Raw genomic sequence first — 21,230 nt, forward strand, 5'->3', positions numbered from 1 at the left:
ACCCCCAAAAAATAGGCAATCATTTGTCCAACAGAATCACTGAATACAATACCCAAGCTCCACTGCTGGTGATGCTATCCAAGGCTGAAAACTGGTGCTCATGTATGAGATGTGCAGTCCCTCAATACTTTTAACATTGATGGAAATAAGCCAGCAACTTGCTGGACTCAAACATTGAAAACCTTTATTGGCTAAACAAGTACATCTAGTAAAACATTGCTAACGCATTTGGGCCACTGTGGCCTAAAGCCTAGTACACACTATTTGTTTTTTCATGGTCAATCCATCAGATTGAACGAAAACAAACTGTCAGTTCCGGTCAGAGCCACTGTACTAACTATGCAAAGTTAGTACAACAATCTCCCCCACTGAGCTGTTGCATTCTGACAGCCCCCCCCCCCCCCCCAATCCCTGCCAGAACACTCCTATTGGCGCTCTCCACCATTGGCTGAGAGCACTGATCTCCCGGGAGTCTGTCAGCTGCTGCTTTTTCAACATGCTCGGCCAGGTTCTGTTGGACAGGGTGGCATACACATGGGCCGAATATCGTCCGTTTTTTGAACTGGCAAATTCCGCCCCCCCCCCCCCCCGACATTTGTCCCATGTGTACAGAGCTTTACTCATAGCTAGTGACGGATCCAAGTGCGTTAGTTTCAAACCCGCCAGGAAATCGTTACTGCACACCGCAAATCAAAAAAAAGTAATTGCCCCCTCCCATGCTGAATCATGAGTGAAATATGATTAACCACAATTTTGAGTTAAATTTAATTTGCCAAGCCCAGGCATGATTACTGCCAGACCTGTTGAATCAAGAAATCACATAAATAGAAGCTGTCTGACAAAGTGAAGCATGCTAACAGATCACAAAAAGCCACACATCATGCCACAATCTAAAAAAATTCAAGAACAAATTAGAAGCAAAGTAATGTACATGTATTGGTCTAGGAAGGGTTTCAAAGTCATTTCTAAGGCTTTGGAACTCCAGTGAAACACAGGAGAGCCATTATCCACAAATGGAGATAACTTGGAACAGCAGTGAACCTTCCCAGGAGTGGCCGGCCTGCTCCAAGAGCATGATGACAACTCATCCAGGAGGTGATAAAAGAACCCAGAACAACATCTAAAGAACTGCAGGCTTCACTTGCCTCAGGTAAGATCAGTGCTCATGATTAAACTATAGAGACTGGGCAAAAATTGCACCCATGGGAGAGTTCCAAGGCCAAAGCCACTGCTGACCAAAAAGAACACAAAGGCTGGGATCCCAGTCGAAGTCACGTGTGTTGTGACGTAATCCGTAGGATACGAGAGGCAAATTGACACCGGAAAAGACACCCAGGTACGAGCTCGGTGCTCGTTTTTACATTGTCCAACTTACACATGGAAATGTGAGTTTTTATGGTCTTATTTAAATAAACTACAACCTTTTTATTTAAATATACTGCACCATGGTAGGCCTCTTTTATCCTTTTTATACCCTGATATATTGAGTATCTAAGCGATGTAAGTGATCCAATCGATCAGAAAACAATCGCCCAGTGGAAGGAAAGGAAAGGATCCCCCTGGCTTTACCCCATGCACAGTGTGAACGCCCAGGAACAGACCGATCCGAAGGGATCCACCCCTCCCCCTAACTTCGCTACATGCTGTTTACCTTACAGCACTAAGGTAATAATTTATTACAACCACGGGTGTCAGTGACACTGAAGACACTTCCTTGCACTTAAAGCGGGGTTCCACCTTAAAGTGGAACTTCCGCTGATCGGAACCCTCCCCCCCTCCGGTGTCACAATTGGCACCTTTCAGGGGGGAGGGGGGTGCAGATACCTGTCAAAGACAGGTATTTACACCCACTTCTGGGCATAGACTCCCGTGGGAGTCTATGCCATTTCCTGTCCTGCCGCACTGTCTGCTGGGACACACATGGGTCCCAGAGACAGCGCGGACAATTCCTATTGCGCTGCGCGACTCGCGCTTGCGCAGTAGGGAACCGGGAAGTGAAGCCGATTCACTTCACTTCCTGATTCCCTCACATAGAATGGTGGCGGCAGCAGCCGAGAGCTGAGCGATCGATCGGCCTCGGCTGCCGGCATCGCTGGACCCCGGGACAGGTGAGTGTCCATTTATTAAAAGTCAGCAGCTGTAGTATTTGTAGCTGCTGGCTTTTAATATTTTTTTCCGCAGGACAGTCCCGCTTTAACGGCACAGTGACACTGGATATCAGTATATCAGCACACAGTGTTCCTGTGAAACACTTGCACATTTGCACTATTGTTGCACACTGGACTTTAAAGAGCGTCCAATATTGCACTAGAGACTCTATAAACCCAGCCTGTTAATTTAATTTTGTTTATTTATTTATTTTATTTTGTCTATGTTGGATAGTCACGTTCCTAATTATCCACACACTCTGCAAACTTTTCACATTTTTAGATTACACATAGTAATAATACTTACCTTCTTTGCGTAATATTGCACATGTCGTATGTATGTTTTTTAATAGTACTATTTCTTATTGCACAATAGCACTTTTTTATGGTGAATGCTCATATCCCTTCTAAACATGTATGCTAATTAATTTCTAATATGAATGGTAATATTTAGAATTTCTTAGTATACCCTCTCTGCACACTAGCACTGTATTTGGAGAGTTAAACTGATGAATATTAACTTATTACTTATGAACATATTCTGTAGACTGATGAGACAAAAATTTTACTTTTTGGAAGGTGTGCGTCCCATTACATCTGGCATAAAACTAGTATAGCATTTCATAACAAGAACAACATACCAACAGTCAGACATGGTGGTAGTGTGATGGTTTGGGGCTGCTTTGCAGCTTCAGAACCTGGACGACTTACCATTACTGATGGAACCATGAATTCTGAGCTCTACCAGAAAATCCTAAAGGAGAATGTCCGGCCATCAGTTCGTGACCTCAAGCTCAAGTGCACTTGGGTTATGCAGCAGGACAATGATCTGAAACACAACAGCAAGTCTACCTCCAAATGGTTCAAACAAAGCAAAATGTAGGTTTTGAAGTGGCCTAGTCAAAGCCCGGACTTAAATCCAATTGAGATGCTCTATCATGACCTTACACAGGCCATTCATGCTGGAAAACCCTCCAATGTGGCTGAATTAAAACAATTCTGCAAAGAGTGGGCCAAAATTGCTCCATAGCAATGAGAAAGACTCATTGCCAGTTATTGCAAATGCTTGATTGCAGTTGCTGCTGCCAAGGGTGGCACAACCAGTTATTAGGTTTAGTGGGCAATTACTTTTTCACATAAAGCCAGGCAGGTTTGGACAGCTTTTTTGCCTTAATAAATGAAGCCATCATTTAAAAACTGCATTTTGTATTTACTTGGGTTATCTTTGTGTAATAATAAAACTTGTTTGATGATCTGAGTCATTTAAGTGACAAATATGCAAAAAAATAAAATATCAGAAAGGGGAAAATACTTTTTCACAGCATTGTACTTATGTAGGGAGATTTGTTTCATCCCTGTGTATTATCTGAGGCTGTTCACTTCACTGGGTATATGTGAGGGTTTACATCCACTTTAAAGGGGATGTAAAGGCAGAAGTTTTTTTATCGTAATGCATTCTATGCTTTAAGATAAAAAAAAAATCTTCTGTGTGCAGCAGCCCCCCTCATACCCCCTAATACTTATCTGAGCCCCATCTCAATCCAGCGATGTCCACAAGTCCCTCGACTGTCTGGCACTCTCCCTCCTGATTGGCTGAGACACAGCAGCGGCGCCATCGGCTCCCGCTGCTGTCAATCAAGAAGAGAGAGGGGGCAGGGCCAAACCACAGCTCTGTGTCTAACTGGACACGGGGAGCTGTGACTCGGCTCGGGTGCCCCTGTAGCAAGCCGCTTGCTGTGGGGGCATGTAACAGGAGGGAGGGGTCAGGAGCAGCAAAGAAGGACCCGAGAAGAGGAGGATCTGGGCTGCTCTGTGCAAATCCACTACACAGAGCAAGTAAGTATGACATTTTTGTTATTTTTATAGAAAAAAACAAGATTTTACATTCACTTTAAAATTCTAAAAAAAATTCTGGAATGAGAAAAGACAACTTCCCACGTATGTAGCTATGGCCTTTGTCTAAGAAAAAAGGGGTAAAATACTGCACTAGAAAAAAATGTCAAGAAATAAGCTGCAACAAAACACCATCAAATATCCCTATGGGGTTAACCCAGCGGTTATAATCAGTGATGTAAGTAACTGAGTAACTTGACGCCGTTACTTTAGAGGGTAACGAGTAATCTAACTGATTACTCTTCCCCTCATGGTAACGCCGTTCCCATTACTTGGGCGGCGTTACCGCAATTACATCTACCGCCACTAAGACGGAGGCCACGGAGCGCTCCGGATCGCGGCGCATGATGATCCGTTGTGCCCCTAGTGGCGGTAGATGTAATTGCGGCATTACGGCAATTACATCTACCGTCACTAGGGGCACAACGGATCATCACGCGCCGCGATCCGGAGCGCTCCGTGGCCTCCGTCTTAGGAAAGGCCGCGGCTTCTGCCTAGCTCCATCTTGGTGCACCCGTCAGCAGTTTACAATGTGATCGCTCTGTCAAATGACGGAGCGATTACTTGTAAACAAACCGGCGTCATGGTGACGCTGGTTCCTCTCTCCCCTCTGTGTACAGATCTGTACAGTGGAGGGGAGAAATCGGATGGTCTCCATACCCTGCCAATACTCTGAAATTCCCAGCCAATACTCTGCAATTCCCAGCCAATACTCTGCAATTCCCTGCCAATACTCTGCAATTCCCTGCCAATACTCTGCAAAGCCCTGCAGTACCCTGCCAATACTCTGCAATACCCTGCCAATACTCTGCAATGCCATGCAATACTCTGCAGTACCCTGCCAAAACCCTACCAATGCTCTGCAGTACCCTGACAATACTCTACAATGCCCTGCCAATACTCTGCAATACCTCGCAATACTCCGCAGTACCCTGCCAATACTCTGCAATACCCTGCCAATACTCTGCAGTACCCTGCCAATACCCTACCTATACACTGCCAATACTCTGCAATACCCTACCAATACTCTGCCATACCCAGCCATACTTTGCCCTACTTGGTAATACCCAGCCATACTCTGCAATACTCGGTAATACCCAGCCATACTCTGCAATACTCGGCGATACCCAGCTGTGCTCAGCCGTACCCAGCCATACTCAGCCAATATTACAGTGGGGGAGATGACGTGGATATTACAGTGGGGAGATTGTAGATATTACAGTGGGGACTATATGGTGGTGGAATTTTCACAGGTTTTTGCAAATTCAATTATTATTTGCTGATCCGAAAAATGATCTGATCCGTGACTCTGATCTGAGGAATGCTCCGATCCGTGAGTTTTGGGGGGACAGATGTACAGAGGGGAAACAGATATATGTTTGTGGGGGGATGACAGACGTGTAGTGGGGTACAGAGGGGGAACAGATATATGTGGGGGGGGGGAACAGACGTGAAGGGGGGTACAGAGGGGAAATAGACGTGCAGGGGGGTACAGAGGGGAAATAGACGTGCAGGGGGGTACAGAGGGCAAATAGACGTGCAGGGAGGAACGCGACCCTTGCTTACAGTAATACTAGACCCACCCCTTAGAATATTAAAAAAAAAGTCACAGTTATTTTGCTAAGTAACTAATTACTTTTCCATTGTAGTAACTGAGTTACTAACGCAATTACTTTTTGGGAGAAGTAATTTGTAACTTAACTAATTACTTTTTTAAAGTAAGATGACCAACACTGGTTATAATATGGCCTTTGTCTAGCCTATGGTCATGCTTTGTTTCTGATCATGCTTGGAGTTGCTAATTCAATTTGTATAGGACAAACACTGCACTAATTAAATGCAAATTGTACATTATGGCCGCCAATGGGAAATATTTTCCAACATGTTCCTTCAAAAATTTCATCTGAACAGTCCATATCTTGAAAGCAGAGTACTTGCCCAGTTTTCTAATAGGTTTATATTAAGCCGGGTACACACGATCAGAATATCATCCAAAAAAATATCGCTTTCGAAACGATTTTACGATAAACTGATTGTTAGTACAGAGCTTTCGTCAGAAATTTTCTGATGGGACAAACATGAAAATTTTCCTCGTACGATACTAGATTGTATGGTTTTCTTTTAATCAGTACAGTTTTCATCCAAAAATACAATACAAATACATTACATCACTTTCGAATTTTTATTTTGTTGTATGAGAATTTTTGTACTTTAGTACCTCTTTATTTTCGATATGGAGACTAGCATGCAAAAAAAAACAAAAACAAAACTGATGATCATTTGTCTGATAATCTCATTGTGTGTACTAAGCTTTAAGTGGGGTACACACTAAAAGGAAACTAGCCCAACGATCCTTAGATTTTCCTCATCGTTTCAAGTCGGAACCGAGGATGGAAATAGTGTACGAAAATTGCTTTTTTTTGTAGTTTATTGTTTGTGATCATGCACAGTCTTTCATTTCTGATTTCTCTTGTATGAAAAGGGTACACATTACGAAAATCGTTCCTTCTGTTCCCATATGACGAAAATTTTGGAGTTTGTCACTTTGGAAATTTTCGTTTGGAATCGGCTGTCGAAAGTTGTGCATACACTATCAGAAAATTGTACGAACGTTCTTTGGACGAAAATGTTCGCCCGATTTTATTATAGTGTGCTACTTACCTAATAGCTCGTACACAAGAAATATTTTGGTCCGAGGAACGGTCGTACGATTTTCTGATAGCGTGTACACAACTTGCGACAGCCGATTTTGACCTTCCGAACTAAAATTTCCAAAGAGACAAACTTTTAAAATTGTTATCATATGGTAACAGAACTAACAATTTTCATTTCACGTATACTGTTTTCTTACGAGAAATATTACATACGAAAGACTGCGCATATTCTGAAGCAAATAAAAAAAAAGAACCTTTGTCGTGCATGAATTTTCGTACATTATTTCCTTCCTCGGTTTCGACTTGCTGTGAAACATTGAGGAAAACTGGTTTTATGTCAAAATAGCCCATTCATCAAGATCTCCAATTACGTAAATTCTGGTTAACCACTTCAGCTCTGGAAGGATTTGCCCCCTTAATGACCAGGCCATTTTTTGGATACAGCACTGTTATTTTAACTGACAATTGCACGGTCGTGCTGCGCTGTACGCAAACAAAATTTACATCCCTTTTTCCCCACCAATAGAGCTTACTTTTGGTGGCATTTAATCACCTCTGTGGTTTTTATTTTTTGTGCTATAAACAAAAAAAGAACGACAATTTTGAAAAAAAAAGCAATGATTTTTACTGTTTGCTATAATAAATATCCCCAAAAAAATATATAAAAAACAAATTTCTTCCACAGTTTAGGCCGATAGGTATTCTTCTACATATTTTTGGTAAACAAAATCACAATAAGTGTATATTGATTGGTTTGTGCAAAAGTTATAGCGTCTACAAAATAGGGGATAGATTTATGGCATTTTTATTATAATTTTTTTACTAGTAATGGCGGAAATCTACGATTTCTATCGGGACTGCGACATTATGGCGGACAGATAGGACACCTTTGACACTATTTTGGGACCATTGACATTTATACAGCGATCAGAAATACAAATAGCCACTGATTACGTAATAAATGACACTGGCAGTGAAAGAGGTTAAACACTAGGGGGCGATCAAGGAGTTAAGTGTGTTTCCTGGATGTGTTCTATCTGTAGGAGGGGTTAGGATCACTACAACATGACAATGATCATCGCTCCCAGTGACAGGGAGCACTAGATCCCGGTCATATCACTAGGCAGAACAGGGAAATGCCTTGTTTACATAGGGATTTCCCAGTTCTGCCTCTCCTTACCACAATCGCGGGCTGCTGGCGAACATCAAGTTTGCGGGGCACACTCCTGCTTCTAGGCGTCAAATTCAAAGGGATGTACAGGTACGCCATTCTACTGATGCAAAATGGCGTGCGGCGGTCGGCAAGCGGTTAATGATGGTTTACACTAACCAGAAGTGATGTAATTGGAGATCTTGATGAATTGGCTATTTTGACAGAACACTGGCCAATCTTTCGCCTGATTTTTTTTATAGTGTGTACTAGGCTTTAGATCAGGGATATGCAATTAGCGGACCTCCAACTGTTGCAGAACTACAACTCCCATGAGGCATAGCAAGACTGACAGCCACAAGCATGACAATCAGAGGCAGAGGCATGATGGGACTTGTAGTTTTGCAACAGCTGGAGGTCTGCAGTGCTAATTGCACGTCCCTGCTATAGATCATGGGTGTTCAACCTGTAGCGGAACTACAAGTCCCATCATGCCCCTGCCTTTGGGAGTCATGCACATTTGGCTACACATCACATTTTGCTACCCACTGGAGTGCCTATGCGCCATATGCGTTCCAACACAGGGTCACTCGCCACGCTTCGGGCAAGGCCTTGCTTTGCTCGGCATAATTATAATCTAACTCTATGTGCACTTGGATGGTTGGGCTTGAACCTGGACTCAGGGGTGGAACGCATATGGCGGCGTCGCACATGCGCTGTCCAGCAGGTAGCCATATGTGACTAAACAGTGGCTGTCAGCCTTGCAATGCTTCTTGGAACTTGTAGCTTTGCAACAGCTGGAGGGCCCCAGGTTGAGCATGCCTGCTTTAGATGTAGCCTAGCCTGTGAGAGAGTGTGTGTTCGTTGTGCGGAGTCGGAATAAAGCTGGTTGAAGAAGAGCAGCGCTGGGAGGGAGAGCGGGCAGGGCCTGGTAGGAGGTGCAGACAGAAGGCGGGAGAGACGGCTCCAGTGACACACAGGAAGCGCTGCCTGAAGGGGGACACACACCTCCCGGGACCGGCCGCTGGGGACACTGCCGCATTGAAGAGACGACGGCGGGCTCTCTCCTCCATGACCCCAGCCGGCACACCGTGTTAGCTGCTGTCACTCCGGGAATGCTGGGCACACACCGGGAGGAAGGTGAGCGCACTGACCGACGTGTCACAGACACGGTCCCGCGGTGTACGGCGTGAGGGGAGTGCGGGAGGTAGAGGCGCACATGATGCAGCAGAGCGGAGGAGCACGTCTGCTTAGCGTTATACTGCAGGAGGTGGCCTGGGATGACCCACTCTCTCAGGGAGTGTTGTGTTACTGAGGAGACACCGCGGGCGGGGGGTACACCCACCCACCTTCTTATCCTCCCCCGGCTCCGCCCACTCAGCCTGCTGCAGGGCTAAAAACAATGACAAGTGCCGCTAAGCGCTCAGCCAGGCCTGACATCGGCATGCACCGCACGGACCCGGCACAGGGCGGCCTCCTGACACCGCAAAACTCATCTACACCGCCTGATCTCTATGGGGCTTTCCATATTATTCCCCCCACTTCCATTGCTGTAGTGATTTAACAATGACATGTCATTCCTTTACATAGATTTATGATTCCCCCAACAGTAATTTACTGTGTATAAGCTCTGCACGTTGAAACTGTAATAAACCTTGATTTGTTTTTTTTATTTTTTTTGTTGCTACATCTGTCAGACCTCTTTGATTTATACTGGCTGTTTTCTGTTTAGTTCACAATCCCTTTGTGTTTTCTCTAAGGTGTGCATGGATAGTGTACAGCACCCCCTCCTATTGTGTCACATCACATGGGGGATGTCACCACACACACACACACACACACGTCTTCATCCGGCTCTCAGAGGCTTTGTAGTGCCCTGGTTTGCTGGCAGCTGCGTTGCCCCAACCCTCCGCCATGAGAAGATTAGAGGCCTCTAAAGCCATTTGTCACACTTTATTATTTATTTGGTAATACCCTCCATCTGCTGCAACTCTTTCCCTTTTTACAGTGTGTGTTTTTTTTTGTTTTTTTTTATTGCAATCTGTTGTTATTGATTTTGGCACAAACATGTCAATTACATCCATCCGCCATTTCTGTGTCAATGCCAGTTTGACAATAAAGATTCTGAAATATCACAGTAAGATCAGGCAAAGACCCCTGGTTCACACCTATACATTTATTTATTTATTTATTTTTATTTTTAGTGCGTTCTGTAGAAACAAACTGCAGTCCATTTAACGTGGTTTCCTATGGATCTAGTTCACATCTGTGCGTTCTGAGCTGGGGCTTTTTTCCCGCAGCAGATTGCGTTTTGTGTGTAATAGACTTCAATGGACCCGCAGCAAGAACGCAAGTGTTGCAATTTTTATGCATTTTGCAGCGGGAGGAGGGGATTGGTTAATAGGAATTATGACAGTTTTCTACATGGAGTGCGATTTTGAGACTTTACACTTTCTGGCGCTAGAGTAGCATCAAAGTCGCATCAAAATAGTGCAATAACATTTATGTGTCCAAAGTAGCATGTTAGGGTTAAGGTATAGGGTTAGGATTACATGTTAGGGGTTATATCACTACCCTTAACCTTAAAGAGGAATTAAACCCTGATGGGTTTTACTTCCCTTTTTTGTTCCCTGCAAAGTAAAAGCATAATGTGGTAGTATACATCTCATGCTAGCACATTACTTGGACACTTGCCAGCAAAGTCCCAGCTGGAGGCCACATCCATGTTCGCCCCTTTTCCTTCCAGGGGCCGCAGACTCCGGCTCTGTGACTGGCCAGAGTCGTCTGACGTCACACCTGCACATGCCTGCGAGAGCCACAAGTTACGGCACTCGCTAGTGAAGAAACGGCACGGAGGGCTGTTTCTTCACAGCGCATGCTCCAGTGACGACATTGGCGCAGTACAAAGTAAATATCACCTAAAAAGGTGCACGATAAGGCGATATTTACTGTACCTATAGGTAAGTAAATAACAAGGCTTACCTATAGGTACAACTTGAAAATTGAGGTTTACACCCTCTTTAATGGTTAATGCTAACCCTAACCCTAAATGTTAGGGTTAGCATTAACCATTAGGTTTAGCAGTGATTGTTGGGGTTAGTGATCTAACCCTAACCCTTAAACCTAACATGCTATTTTGGCACACATAAAGGTTCCTGCACTATTTTGATTCTACTTGAATGCCAGGGAGTATAAAGTCACATCAAAGTCTAAGGGCCGGTTCACACAGGGGGCGACACGAGGCGACACGACTTGCCATGCCGCGACCTGACAAGTCGCCCCCGTTCTGTACTACGGAACCGTTCTAAGAGGAGCGACTCGAGTCGCTCCGACTTAGAAAAAAGGTTCCTGTACTACTTTTGGGCGACCTCGGGGCGACTTGCATTGACTTCTATACAGAAGTCATTTGCAAGTCGCCGCTGAGGTCGCGGCAGGTCGCGGCGCGGCAAGTCGTGTCGCCTCGCATCGCCCCCTGTGTGAACCGGCCCTAACCCTTACATGCTACTTTGGAGACATCAAGGTTTCTGCACTACTTTGATGCTACTGGAGTGTCAGAGAGTGTAAAGTCACACTTCATGAACAGAACTGTCACACTTTCCTATTAGCCACAAAAACAAAAACCTGCAGAACACAACAAAAACACACTGCAAAATGTGCTGAAAAAACTCCTCAACCACAATCTGCATAGATGTGAACCTAGCCTGAGACCACAGTTATAGGAATTACAAGCCTCTTATAACAATGTTTGTGTACCCTACACTGGGGTTTATTTAGCAAAGGCAAGGGGAATAGTTTTCCCAGAGCTTAATGTGTGGTGAAGTTCTACTGATCTCCATCATCCAGTCATGTGCAAGTAAAATTGCTGTTTTTTAAAAATTTTCCTTGCACCGAATTGGGTATTCTTTACAAAGTGAAATTTCACTAAGCTATGTGGAAAGTAAATGCAACTGCATGTGCAAAGTTCACAGTCTGTTTGCCTTTAGTAAATCGACCCCACTGAATCTTTTGGTAGGCCATACAATTATGCAATTTTCTTTCAACAATGGGACGAAGATAAGAAAATCAACACTCACTGTGCTGATGGGGGAAATCCCTCCTGTTGTGCTGTTGTATTCTGACAGTGGGAGGTTTACCAACCGTTAGAATACAAGGTTTCCTGCTGGCTGCCATAGCTGCCGTCAGTGATCGAATTAAAAAAAACAGACAGGCTGATTGTACTGAAGTTAATTGATAGATCAACTTCAGTACAACCAGCCTGCCCAAAGATGGATAGAAATTCTTTATATCCGTCTATGGCTGGCTTTTATGATATGTAGGCTATCCCGAAAAAAGAGAATAGACAGATATTTCTGCTCTCACAATGAGGCAGCAAAGAAGGCAAAAGTAAACATAGCTAGGACTAAAACCGGCCATAGATTGAATATCGGCTGGTTTAGCAGGGAATAAAAAACACATATAACGATTGTTTTTACTCCATTTTATTTTATTTATTGGAATGCAGTAGATTAGTCAGGTGACCTTTCAGTTACAATCGTTGTTGGCATTTCCCAGGATGTTCAAAGGAAACATTGCTGAGTAAGAGCAAGCCAGTGACTTTTAAAAGAATAACACCGTAATTAACAAATCTATTTTGATAAAAACCTTACTGTGCAGGTTTACATAATGCATATGAATACTTTGAATTAAGGACAAAACCTGTGCTTCGGGATCCCGCCAGCCCCCCCCCCATTATACTTACCTGATCTTACCTGATCTTGATCTCAATCCAGTGATGTGCATGAGCAGAGGCTCTGTCTGCTCTAATCTCCTCATTGGCTCAGATATACCAGCGGGAGCTATTGGCTCCTGTTGTTTTCAATTACAGCTAGTGAGGGGGGAGCAGGGGGCGGGGCCGTGCTGCTCTCTCTGTGTCTTATGGACACTGGAGCGAGCATGCATGAGTGCCGGCATAGCAAGTGAATCAGGGGACTCGAGAATAGGAGGAACCATTGCACAGAGCAGGTAAGTATAACATGTTTGTTATTTTAACCCTTTAACCTTCTGCTTCACCATTTGGTAGCGCACATTTTGAGTCACGCTAACTCATTGAAAAATGTGGACTTTAAAGGGTTAAAGCAAAAACATTTTAAGGTTTTCAATCACGTGTTACATTTTTAAAGCAGAGGTCTGCCCAAACAAAATAAAAAATAAAAGCCAGCAGCTACACATACTGCAGTTGCTGGCTTTTAATAATAGGACATTTACCTGTCCCGGAGTCCAGCGATGTTGGCACCACAGCTGATGTTTCCATCAGCCGTCGAGTGCTGCCGCCGCCATTGCGGGTAAGGGAACCCGGCAGTGTAGCCTTACGGCTTCACGCTGGGGACCCTACTGCACATGCGCGAGACCCCGCTCCTCTCTCCTCCTGGTCTGGCGACGGAGGAGCCCTGCGGTGACGTCATGGGCCACGGCATGGACTCCTGGAAGTGGGAACAGGATACCTGTCCCCCTTCCCCTCCAAAAGGTGCCAATCATGGCATTGGAGGGGGAGAGGAGACAAATGAGCGCAGGTTCCACTTTTGGGTGGAACTCCGCTTTAAATATTAGAATGACTTTTCAACATTAATTGCTATGAAAGATGATGATAAAATATATTTGAAAATAATTGTCCTCATGAACAACATTATACTAGTGTGCAGATTAAACCTAAGCTAAAGGCACACATAAAAAACAAACCTGAATTAGACTTTGCATCAGCCTCTTGACAATGATGTGTGCTACATGCAAATGTGCTGACAGGAGCAGAGGGCAAAGTGCAGAAGTAAAAGTATGACATCTTTGGTCTGATGCTGCTCCTTCACTGTCCTGTCAAGAGACTGGTGGTAGAGAGGGGACACTACTGTATCCAGAGTGTAAATGGTGTGTAGGGGACTGTGTAAAGTGACTCAATTGAATGCACAGAAATGCAAATCCTTTTACCGTAAATGCAAACTTGAAATTTCACTTGAAGCCATGGCATGTGTTGTGTAGGTGCCACGGAGAGAAGTGAAAAAGGTAGAAGAATGAAGAGCAATTCTGTGCAAATGCTGAACGGATTTACAAAACATATATATTTTCCCAACTGGATTCATTCTGTTATTGTTCTGTTTTTTAACTTTTTCCTTTCTCACCACAGAATAAAAATATTTCATTACCTTTTACTGGTAAAATGTTGTTGGGAAGATTTATTATCATAGATGCTGAGCTTAAGAAGGTGTCTACATTAAATTCTTACCTGTATATTTGTTAAAATTAGTATCCATGTAAGATTTGGCCCCTAATGGGGTATATGTGGATTTATTTCCTAAGGGCTCATTCCCATTATCAGTTGGTCTCTGTGTGCCCTGTTCACACCATAACATTGCACCAAGGAGGGTTACAGTGCATCATGTTAAAATGCAAACCTACATCATTTTTACACAGTGCAACTTACTGCATCCTTCAGCATATCGCAACGTGCTGAGGTGTATAGACTTGAATAAGGTGTCATTTTGTGGAGCTTTTATTCCGTAGCCTTAATTGTTTAATAGAACAGCATTTTTAAAATTATCACTGTTAAAAAATGAAACTAAACATTTATTGCTATTAAAATAATTAAGCAAAAACAAAGGCAAAACGTTTTGGATATAGTTAGGGAGGGTTATAACACCTGTATTTTTATTTTTTTGCCATCTGTGTCCCATTTCTCTTCACTTCCTGTCCCATAGCCTAAACAGGAAGTGAGAAAAAAAATTCCTTCACACCGCGGAGTGCCAGCAGGGTCACCAGAACTAGTGTCCTGATTGGAAGTATATACTTCTATTACTGTCTCAGTGTCAACCCAGAATTTGATTTTCATTTACTTTTGGTGATAATGGTAAAAAGGGCAAATAGAGGAGGTGAACTTCTGTAACGGGCACAGACAGCAATAAAAACTGACAGGGGTTCTAATACCTTTTCACCCCTCTATCCCAAAAAATGTATGCCTTTAGTTACACTTTGAGAGTACTGTGAGAAACGACTAATGTATTTGTGTGTATGTATGTATGATGGAGATATATATATATATATATATATGTGTGTGTGTGTGTATATATATATATATATATATATATATATATATATATATATATATATATATAAATATACATACATATAAATATTATTTTATTTTTTTTTCCCATCAGAAGCTGCACAATGCGTCAAGGAGGATGGAGGAATCATGTCAGCAACAGTGATGGTTGGAGTGCCTGGGTATGTCTTAACTGGAGCACCAGGTCTTGTTTAGCTTGCACCTCAGCTACATTAAGAATGCTAATCAGCATGACATTACGGTCATGGTTGTTGACCCCCCATGCCTATAGGATGCCCCTAACCTTATTGACCACCTGTTTGTAAATACATTTAGTTAAGCAGATTAGAAAATCTGCCCAAATGGCTGTTGTGCCCCTATAATATAAGTAGCACCACTAATGTTTGCTAGGACAACTCATCCCCTTCCATTGACCTCGATAGCAGCTTTCTGCTGGATGATCGTCTGATATTAGTTAGATCCTTGATTCAGGCTAGAAATTCATTATGCTAAACTATTCTATTATTTTGATCATCAGAAGGGATATATAACTTAGGTTTGTTGAAAGGAAAATGTATACATGTTCTGAAATTACGCATTGTGGGTTATTTACGAAAGGCAAATCCACTTTGCACTGCAAGTGCACTTGAAAGTGCAGTCACTCTAAATCTAAGGGGTAGATCTGAACTGAGTGGAAGCTCTGCTGATTTTGTCATCCAATCATGTGCAAGCTAAAATGCTGTTTTTTATTTTCCTTGCATGTCCCCCACTGATCTACAGCGACTGCACTTCCAAGTGCACTTGCAGTGCAAAGTGGATTTTCCTTTAGTAAATAACCCCCATTGTGAAAAATAATCGACTATGTAGCATTGTTTATCTAGTACAGTAAAATAATAACCGACTATGCCGTTTAAGGCCTTGTTGCATACCCTTTTACTGGCATCTGAGCTTTTTCTTTCTCTGTTCCTAAATGTCCCTCCCATGTTAACCTAGGTGTCCCTGCACACATAGGAGTGTAGAGGCAGAAAAATCACACCTAAGGTTTAGCACATCACAGCTCATTTGCCATGTGTGTAAAAAAAAAAAAAAAAAAAAAATGTGTTCATATTTCTGTGCAGCAAGGTGCTCGAACAGCGCATTCAAAATGAATAGGCTGCCTTAATGCTGCATATCTTACTGTATGTTAACATGTTGTTGCACCCTCATTTTCCAGGGTGGATATATTTCGGCTAAGGTGCAGAAATTAGATCAGCAGTTCCGTCTGGATGCCCCAGTGCAGCAGCAGCATGAAGGAACATCATCTAATATCTTTAACGGTGTATCCATTTATGTCAATGGATATACAGGTATGTTATTTTTTTAATATATATAGATATATATCTCCACTGTGTATTATATGTGACAAGTTGGGGGTCTTGGAGCTCATTGGTAATGCTAAACAGTGAGTTTACTCCATACCAGAAGTAAATGTTTATGGCTTTTTCTGCCCACTTCTATTTAGAACAAAGCAAAATGTCACAAATATCTTAACACACAAGCGGTTTCTCACTATCGATGCAGCAAAACATAGGATTCAACCTCCTGGCTCTTTATCAGCGCTGCGGCTCAAGCCTCATGCTTTGGACCCCTGAACCGTCAAACACACTTCCCAGTGCTCGTGCACACACACTGTACTTCAGCTCTGTGTATTTCCTGTAGCCTCCCAGCTGCTCTGTATACCCCATTTTTGTAAATATTTTATTATATCTTTTCATCTGACAACACTGAAGAAATGACAATGTAAAGTAGTGAGTGTACAGCTTGTATAACAGTGTCAATTTGATGCCCCCTCAAAATAACTTGACACACAGTCATTAATGTCTAAACTGCTGGCAACAAAAATGAGTACACCCCTAAGTGAAAATGTCAAAATTGGGCCCAGTTAGCCATTTTCCCTTCTTGATGTCATGTGACTTGTTAGTGTTTCAAGGTCTCAGGTATGAATGGGGAGCAGGTGTATAAAGTTTGGTGTTATCGCTCTCACTGTCTCATTCTGGTCACTGGAAGTTCAACATGGCACCTCATGGCAAAGAACTCTCTGAGGATCTAAAAAAAAAGTTGAGTGCACATGCTCATCATATATCGAGAGGTTGTCTTTGGGAAATGGACGTATGAGTGCTGCTAGCATTGCTGCAGAGGTTGAAGGGGTGGGCGGGTCAGGCTGTCAGTGCTCAGATAATACACCGCACACTGCATCAAGTTGGTCTGCATGGCTGTCATCTCAGAAGGAAGCCTCTTCTAAAGATGATGCACAAGAAAGCCCGCAAACAGTTTGCTGAAGACAAGCAGACTAAGGACATGGATTACTGGAACCATGTCCTGTGGTCTGATGAGACCAAGATAAACTTATTTGGTTCAGATGATGTCAAGCGTGTGTGTGACGGCAACCAGTTGAGGAGTACAAAGACAAGTGTGTTTTGCCTACAGTCAATCATGGTGGTGGGAGTGTCATAGTCTGGCACTGCATGAGTGCTGCCGGCAATGGGGAGCTACAGTTCATTGAGGGAACCTTGAATGCCAACATGTACTGTGACATACTGAAGCACAGCATGATCCCCCTCCCTTTGCCAACATAATAACGACCCCAAACACACCTCCAAGACAACCACTGTCTTGCTAAAGAAGCTTGAGGGTAAAGGTGCTTGAAATAAATAAAAAAATAATACAATGAAAATAATAAAATATTTACAGAAATGTGAGGGGTTCGTTGATTATTTGTTTTATTTATTTCAGGTACCATGAATTTACACAGCGTCAATTTACTCAGTGCTTTACATATATAGTGGACATTAGCCCATCAGTCCCTACCCTCAAAGAGCTTAAAATCTAAGGTCCCTAACTCACATTCATATATATATATATATATTAGGACCAATTTAGACAGGATCCAATTAAATTGCAAACATGTCTTTGGGTTGTGGGAGGAAACCCACACAGGCACAGGGAGAACATGCAAACTCCAGGCAGGTAGTGCTGTGGTTGGGATTCGAACCAGCGATCCTTTTTTTGCTGCTAGGTCAAGAGCTAACATTACACCACTGTGCTGTGAGGTTTTATTATATCTATTCATGTTCATAACTTTTTTATTTATTTTTTTTCAAGTTAACTTTTTATTGAGTTTTCAAAATATAAACAGACAGCATATAGCATATACATTCGATTGCAAATATTTCCAACATCCAAAATCTCTTACATAGTTACAGTTTCTCTCCAACTGTGTTATTCACATAAAGGTGTATTTTACACATGACTGAGCATAATGATCAGAACAGTGTTTTAGGTATGAGAATAAGAACAAGAAACTTCTCGTTCCAATCTAAAGCTCTTATTCACCCCTCCACCTCAACCTCTCGTAATCGAATGGATTCTTCAACTTTACAACTAATGGAATACCCTTTATGTGGTCTCCAACCTATAATTCAAATATAATTATTCTATTTTGTCATTGACAAGGCCTTTTATGTGTATATTGTTACTTTACTAATCAACTATCAAATTTATTTAATTCTTTAGTTCCCCGATTTCCTATTGAAATCTGTACTCCTCTCATGCTGTGAATTCAACTTCTCTCACTGAATTTTTCCCATAGGGTCCAGTTGCTTGTAAATTTCTTTTGATTTCCCTCCTTTCAGGCTATAGTCTTCTCGTAAGCATAGGAGTCGTTGATCAATTTTAATACTTCTCTCACTGAAGGGGGAGACGATGATTTCCATTTGCAGGCTATGACCAGTCGGGCTGCATGTAGTACATGCATCACTAATGTGCGGCAATGACTCGGATATATATCCATATCGATACTTAATATTGCTTGTTTCACCTTCAGTCTAAGTTTTCCTGTTATTTTTGCGATTATCCTTGAAATTACCGCCAAAAAGCTCCTCAGTGAAACACAGCACCACAGCATGTTCATATCTTTTCATGTGACAACACTGAAGAAATGACACTTTGCTACAATGTAAAGTAACTTTAATGAATTAAAAAAAAATACAAAAAAAAACCCAGTAAAGTTAGCCCCCCCCCCCCTTTTTTTTTGTGTATAATATGAAAGATTTTATACCGCGAGAATCGTGATCTTTTTATTCTAAGCAAAAAATCATGATTCTCATTTTGGCCAGAATCGTGCAGCTCTAGTATGTGTGCATCATTTGTATGTTTGCCAGTTCCCTGCAGACATAGGTTTTATTGTCATCTTGCAGTCTATATTATTATACAGTCTATACTATTTGTAGACTGATGTGCATAATACATTTCTAGTGTAATTAAACCGATCTTTAAAAGATCTGTCTGCAGTTAGAGAAAGGTCATATAAATTTAGCCTCTCAACATAGTCATGGGAAAAAAATATTGGCACCCCTGCATTTCTGTCAGATAATGCAACATTTTACCAAAAAAATTGTTGCAATTACAAATGTTTAGGCATTCTCGTCTTTATTTTGTATTGGCATGACACAAAAATATGGCTTTGGCTTTTTGTTTCTCCACTTTTTTGTGTCCTACCAATACTAACAAAAAAATGCCTAAAGATTTGCAATTGCAACAATTGTCTAGGCGACGTGGTGCCTTTTTTGACAGAATTGCAGGGGTACCAGTATTTTCAGCCATGACTGTATATAACATCATTCCAAACTTATTCTGAGGAATAGAAAGCACAATTAGGTTTATGGCTAATTTCACTGCAATTTGTGCTTAATGAGATATATCTAATATGTAATATTGTAATATTGGTAAATAAGCACAACCAAAAACTTTACACAAAAACATTTATCTCCAGGTTAAAGGGAATTTAAAGCTAAAACATAGAGTAGATTGTAGTAAAATAACAGAATATCCGAACCTCCTGTGGGTCTCTTTCTCAGAATACTTGCATCTAAGACTATTAAAGAGGAAGTAAACCCTGATGAGTTTACTTCCTCTTTTGATTCCCTGCAAAGGTAAAGCATAATGGACTACTATGCTTCGCATAGTAGTCCATTATGTGTCACTTACCTGACACAGGAGCCAGCGAAGTCACCGCTGTCCCCTGTAGTCCAGCGCATCCATCTTCTCCGTGGGTCTCGCTGCTCCGCCGCTGTCATTCGGCGAAGCCGCGATGACATCACTCCCGCGCATGTGCATGGGAGCCGCAACTCGCGGCATATCGCCGTTGACCGCGGCGCGCTCAGTGCGCCTGTGCGCGGCTGTCTACGGCGCATGCGCCATAGACAGCGGTGCCTGTCTTGGCAAATATCTCCTAAACCGTGTAGGTTTAGGAGATATTTATTGGACCTACAGGTAAGCCTTAATCTAGGCTTACCTGTAGGTCAAAGTTGGTTGTAAGGGTTTACAACCGCTTTAAAGCGTTTGTTAACCCCAAAAAAATAAAAAAATAAATAAAAAAGGAACCTGGTAACTTTTTAAAGTATGTTATATGACACAGTGCTTGTGCTGTGTCATGTGGCCCCCTGAAACACCTTGGTGATCCTGCCAGTTTCTACCCTCCCCACTGTATGCTGACCATAAAATATCAGGGCTGCTGAGCCCTGACACCGTGGTCAGAGTACATGCCTGCGTAATTCACTGCTATTTGTAGTTCTTCTGTGTCTTTCTCTGTCCTCCTCGCCCAACCCTTCCCTGCCTGTCAGCTCTCACTAGTGCTGCTTTGCTCCTCCATCTGCTGCTTCAAAACTATCTGACCTTTATATCATCCCCACTGTTAGATAAAAAGCTGTATCCTAGTGCCTGTGCTTTATTTAAAAAAACAAAACAAAAAAACGGATTTCTACCTGTTTTAATAGCATCTTCCAGCGATCACGTGACTTCATGCTTTCTCCTCCTCCTTCTTCCCCGCTGATATCAGCAGGGGAATATCAGTCCCACCCGCTGGAGCTATCAGGTGGGGAGAGCAGGGAGCCTGGAGTACCCATGATCGATGGGAGATGCTGTTAAAACTGGGTTAGCAGCGTGGGGATCGGAGGTGTGGTGTGTCAGTCTGACACACCGCATCTCCGATCCTGGTAAAGAGCCTCTGATGGAGGCTTTTTACCATGTGATCAGCTGTGTCCTATCACAGCTGATCACATGGTAACCAGGAAGAGCTGTTTATCGGCTTTTCATCTACTTGCACTGAGAGGCGCGAGTAGAGGAGAGCCGTTTGGCTGCTCTCCTGATAGGGGGGTCTGCGCTGGTAATCCGCACATTGATTATCAGTGCAGACCCATCAAGAATGCCCACTGGAGACCACCAGGTGAGCCCACCAGGGATACCAATCAGTACCCATTAGGATGGCACTCTGTACCCAT

General features: G+C 42.7%; 1 protein-coding gene across 1 annotated transcript in view; it reads left to right on the forward strand.

Moving 5' to 3' along the window:
- Nucleotides 1-8,779: 8,779 nt before the first annotated feature.
- REV1 (REV1 DNA directed polymerase) overlaps nucleotides 8,780-21,230 on the forward strand; it is a 99,932-nt gene continuing 87,481 nt past the window's right edge. Inside the window, exons 1-3 of the mRNA XM_077482718.1 lie at nucleotides 8,780-8,984; nucleotides 15,029-15,095; nucleotides 16,127-16,259. Of these exons, the coding sequence (XP_077338844.1) occupies nucleotides 15,039-15,095; nucleotides 16,127-16,259 (190 nt within the window). The 5' untranslated portion in view covers nucleotides 8,780-8,984; nucleotides 15,029-15,038. The remainder of the gene's footprint in view (nucleotides 8,985-15,028; nucleotides 15,096-16,126; nucleotides 16,260-21,230) is intronic.

The sequence above is a fragment of the Lithobates pipiens genome, unplaced genomic scaffold (assembly GCF_037356315.1).
Source record: "Lithobates pipiens isolate NorthernLeopardFrog02 unplaced genomic scaffold, aLitPip1_a1.2 Scaffold_16, whole genome shotgun sequence".
Classification (NCBI taxonomy): Eukaryota; Metazoa; Chordata; class Amphibia; order Anura; family Ranidae; genus Lithobates; species Lithobates pipiens.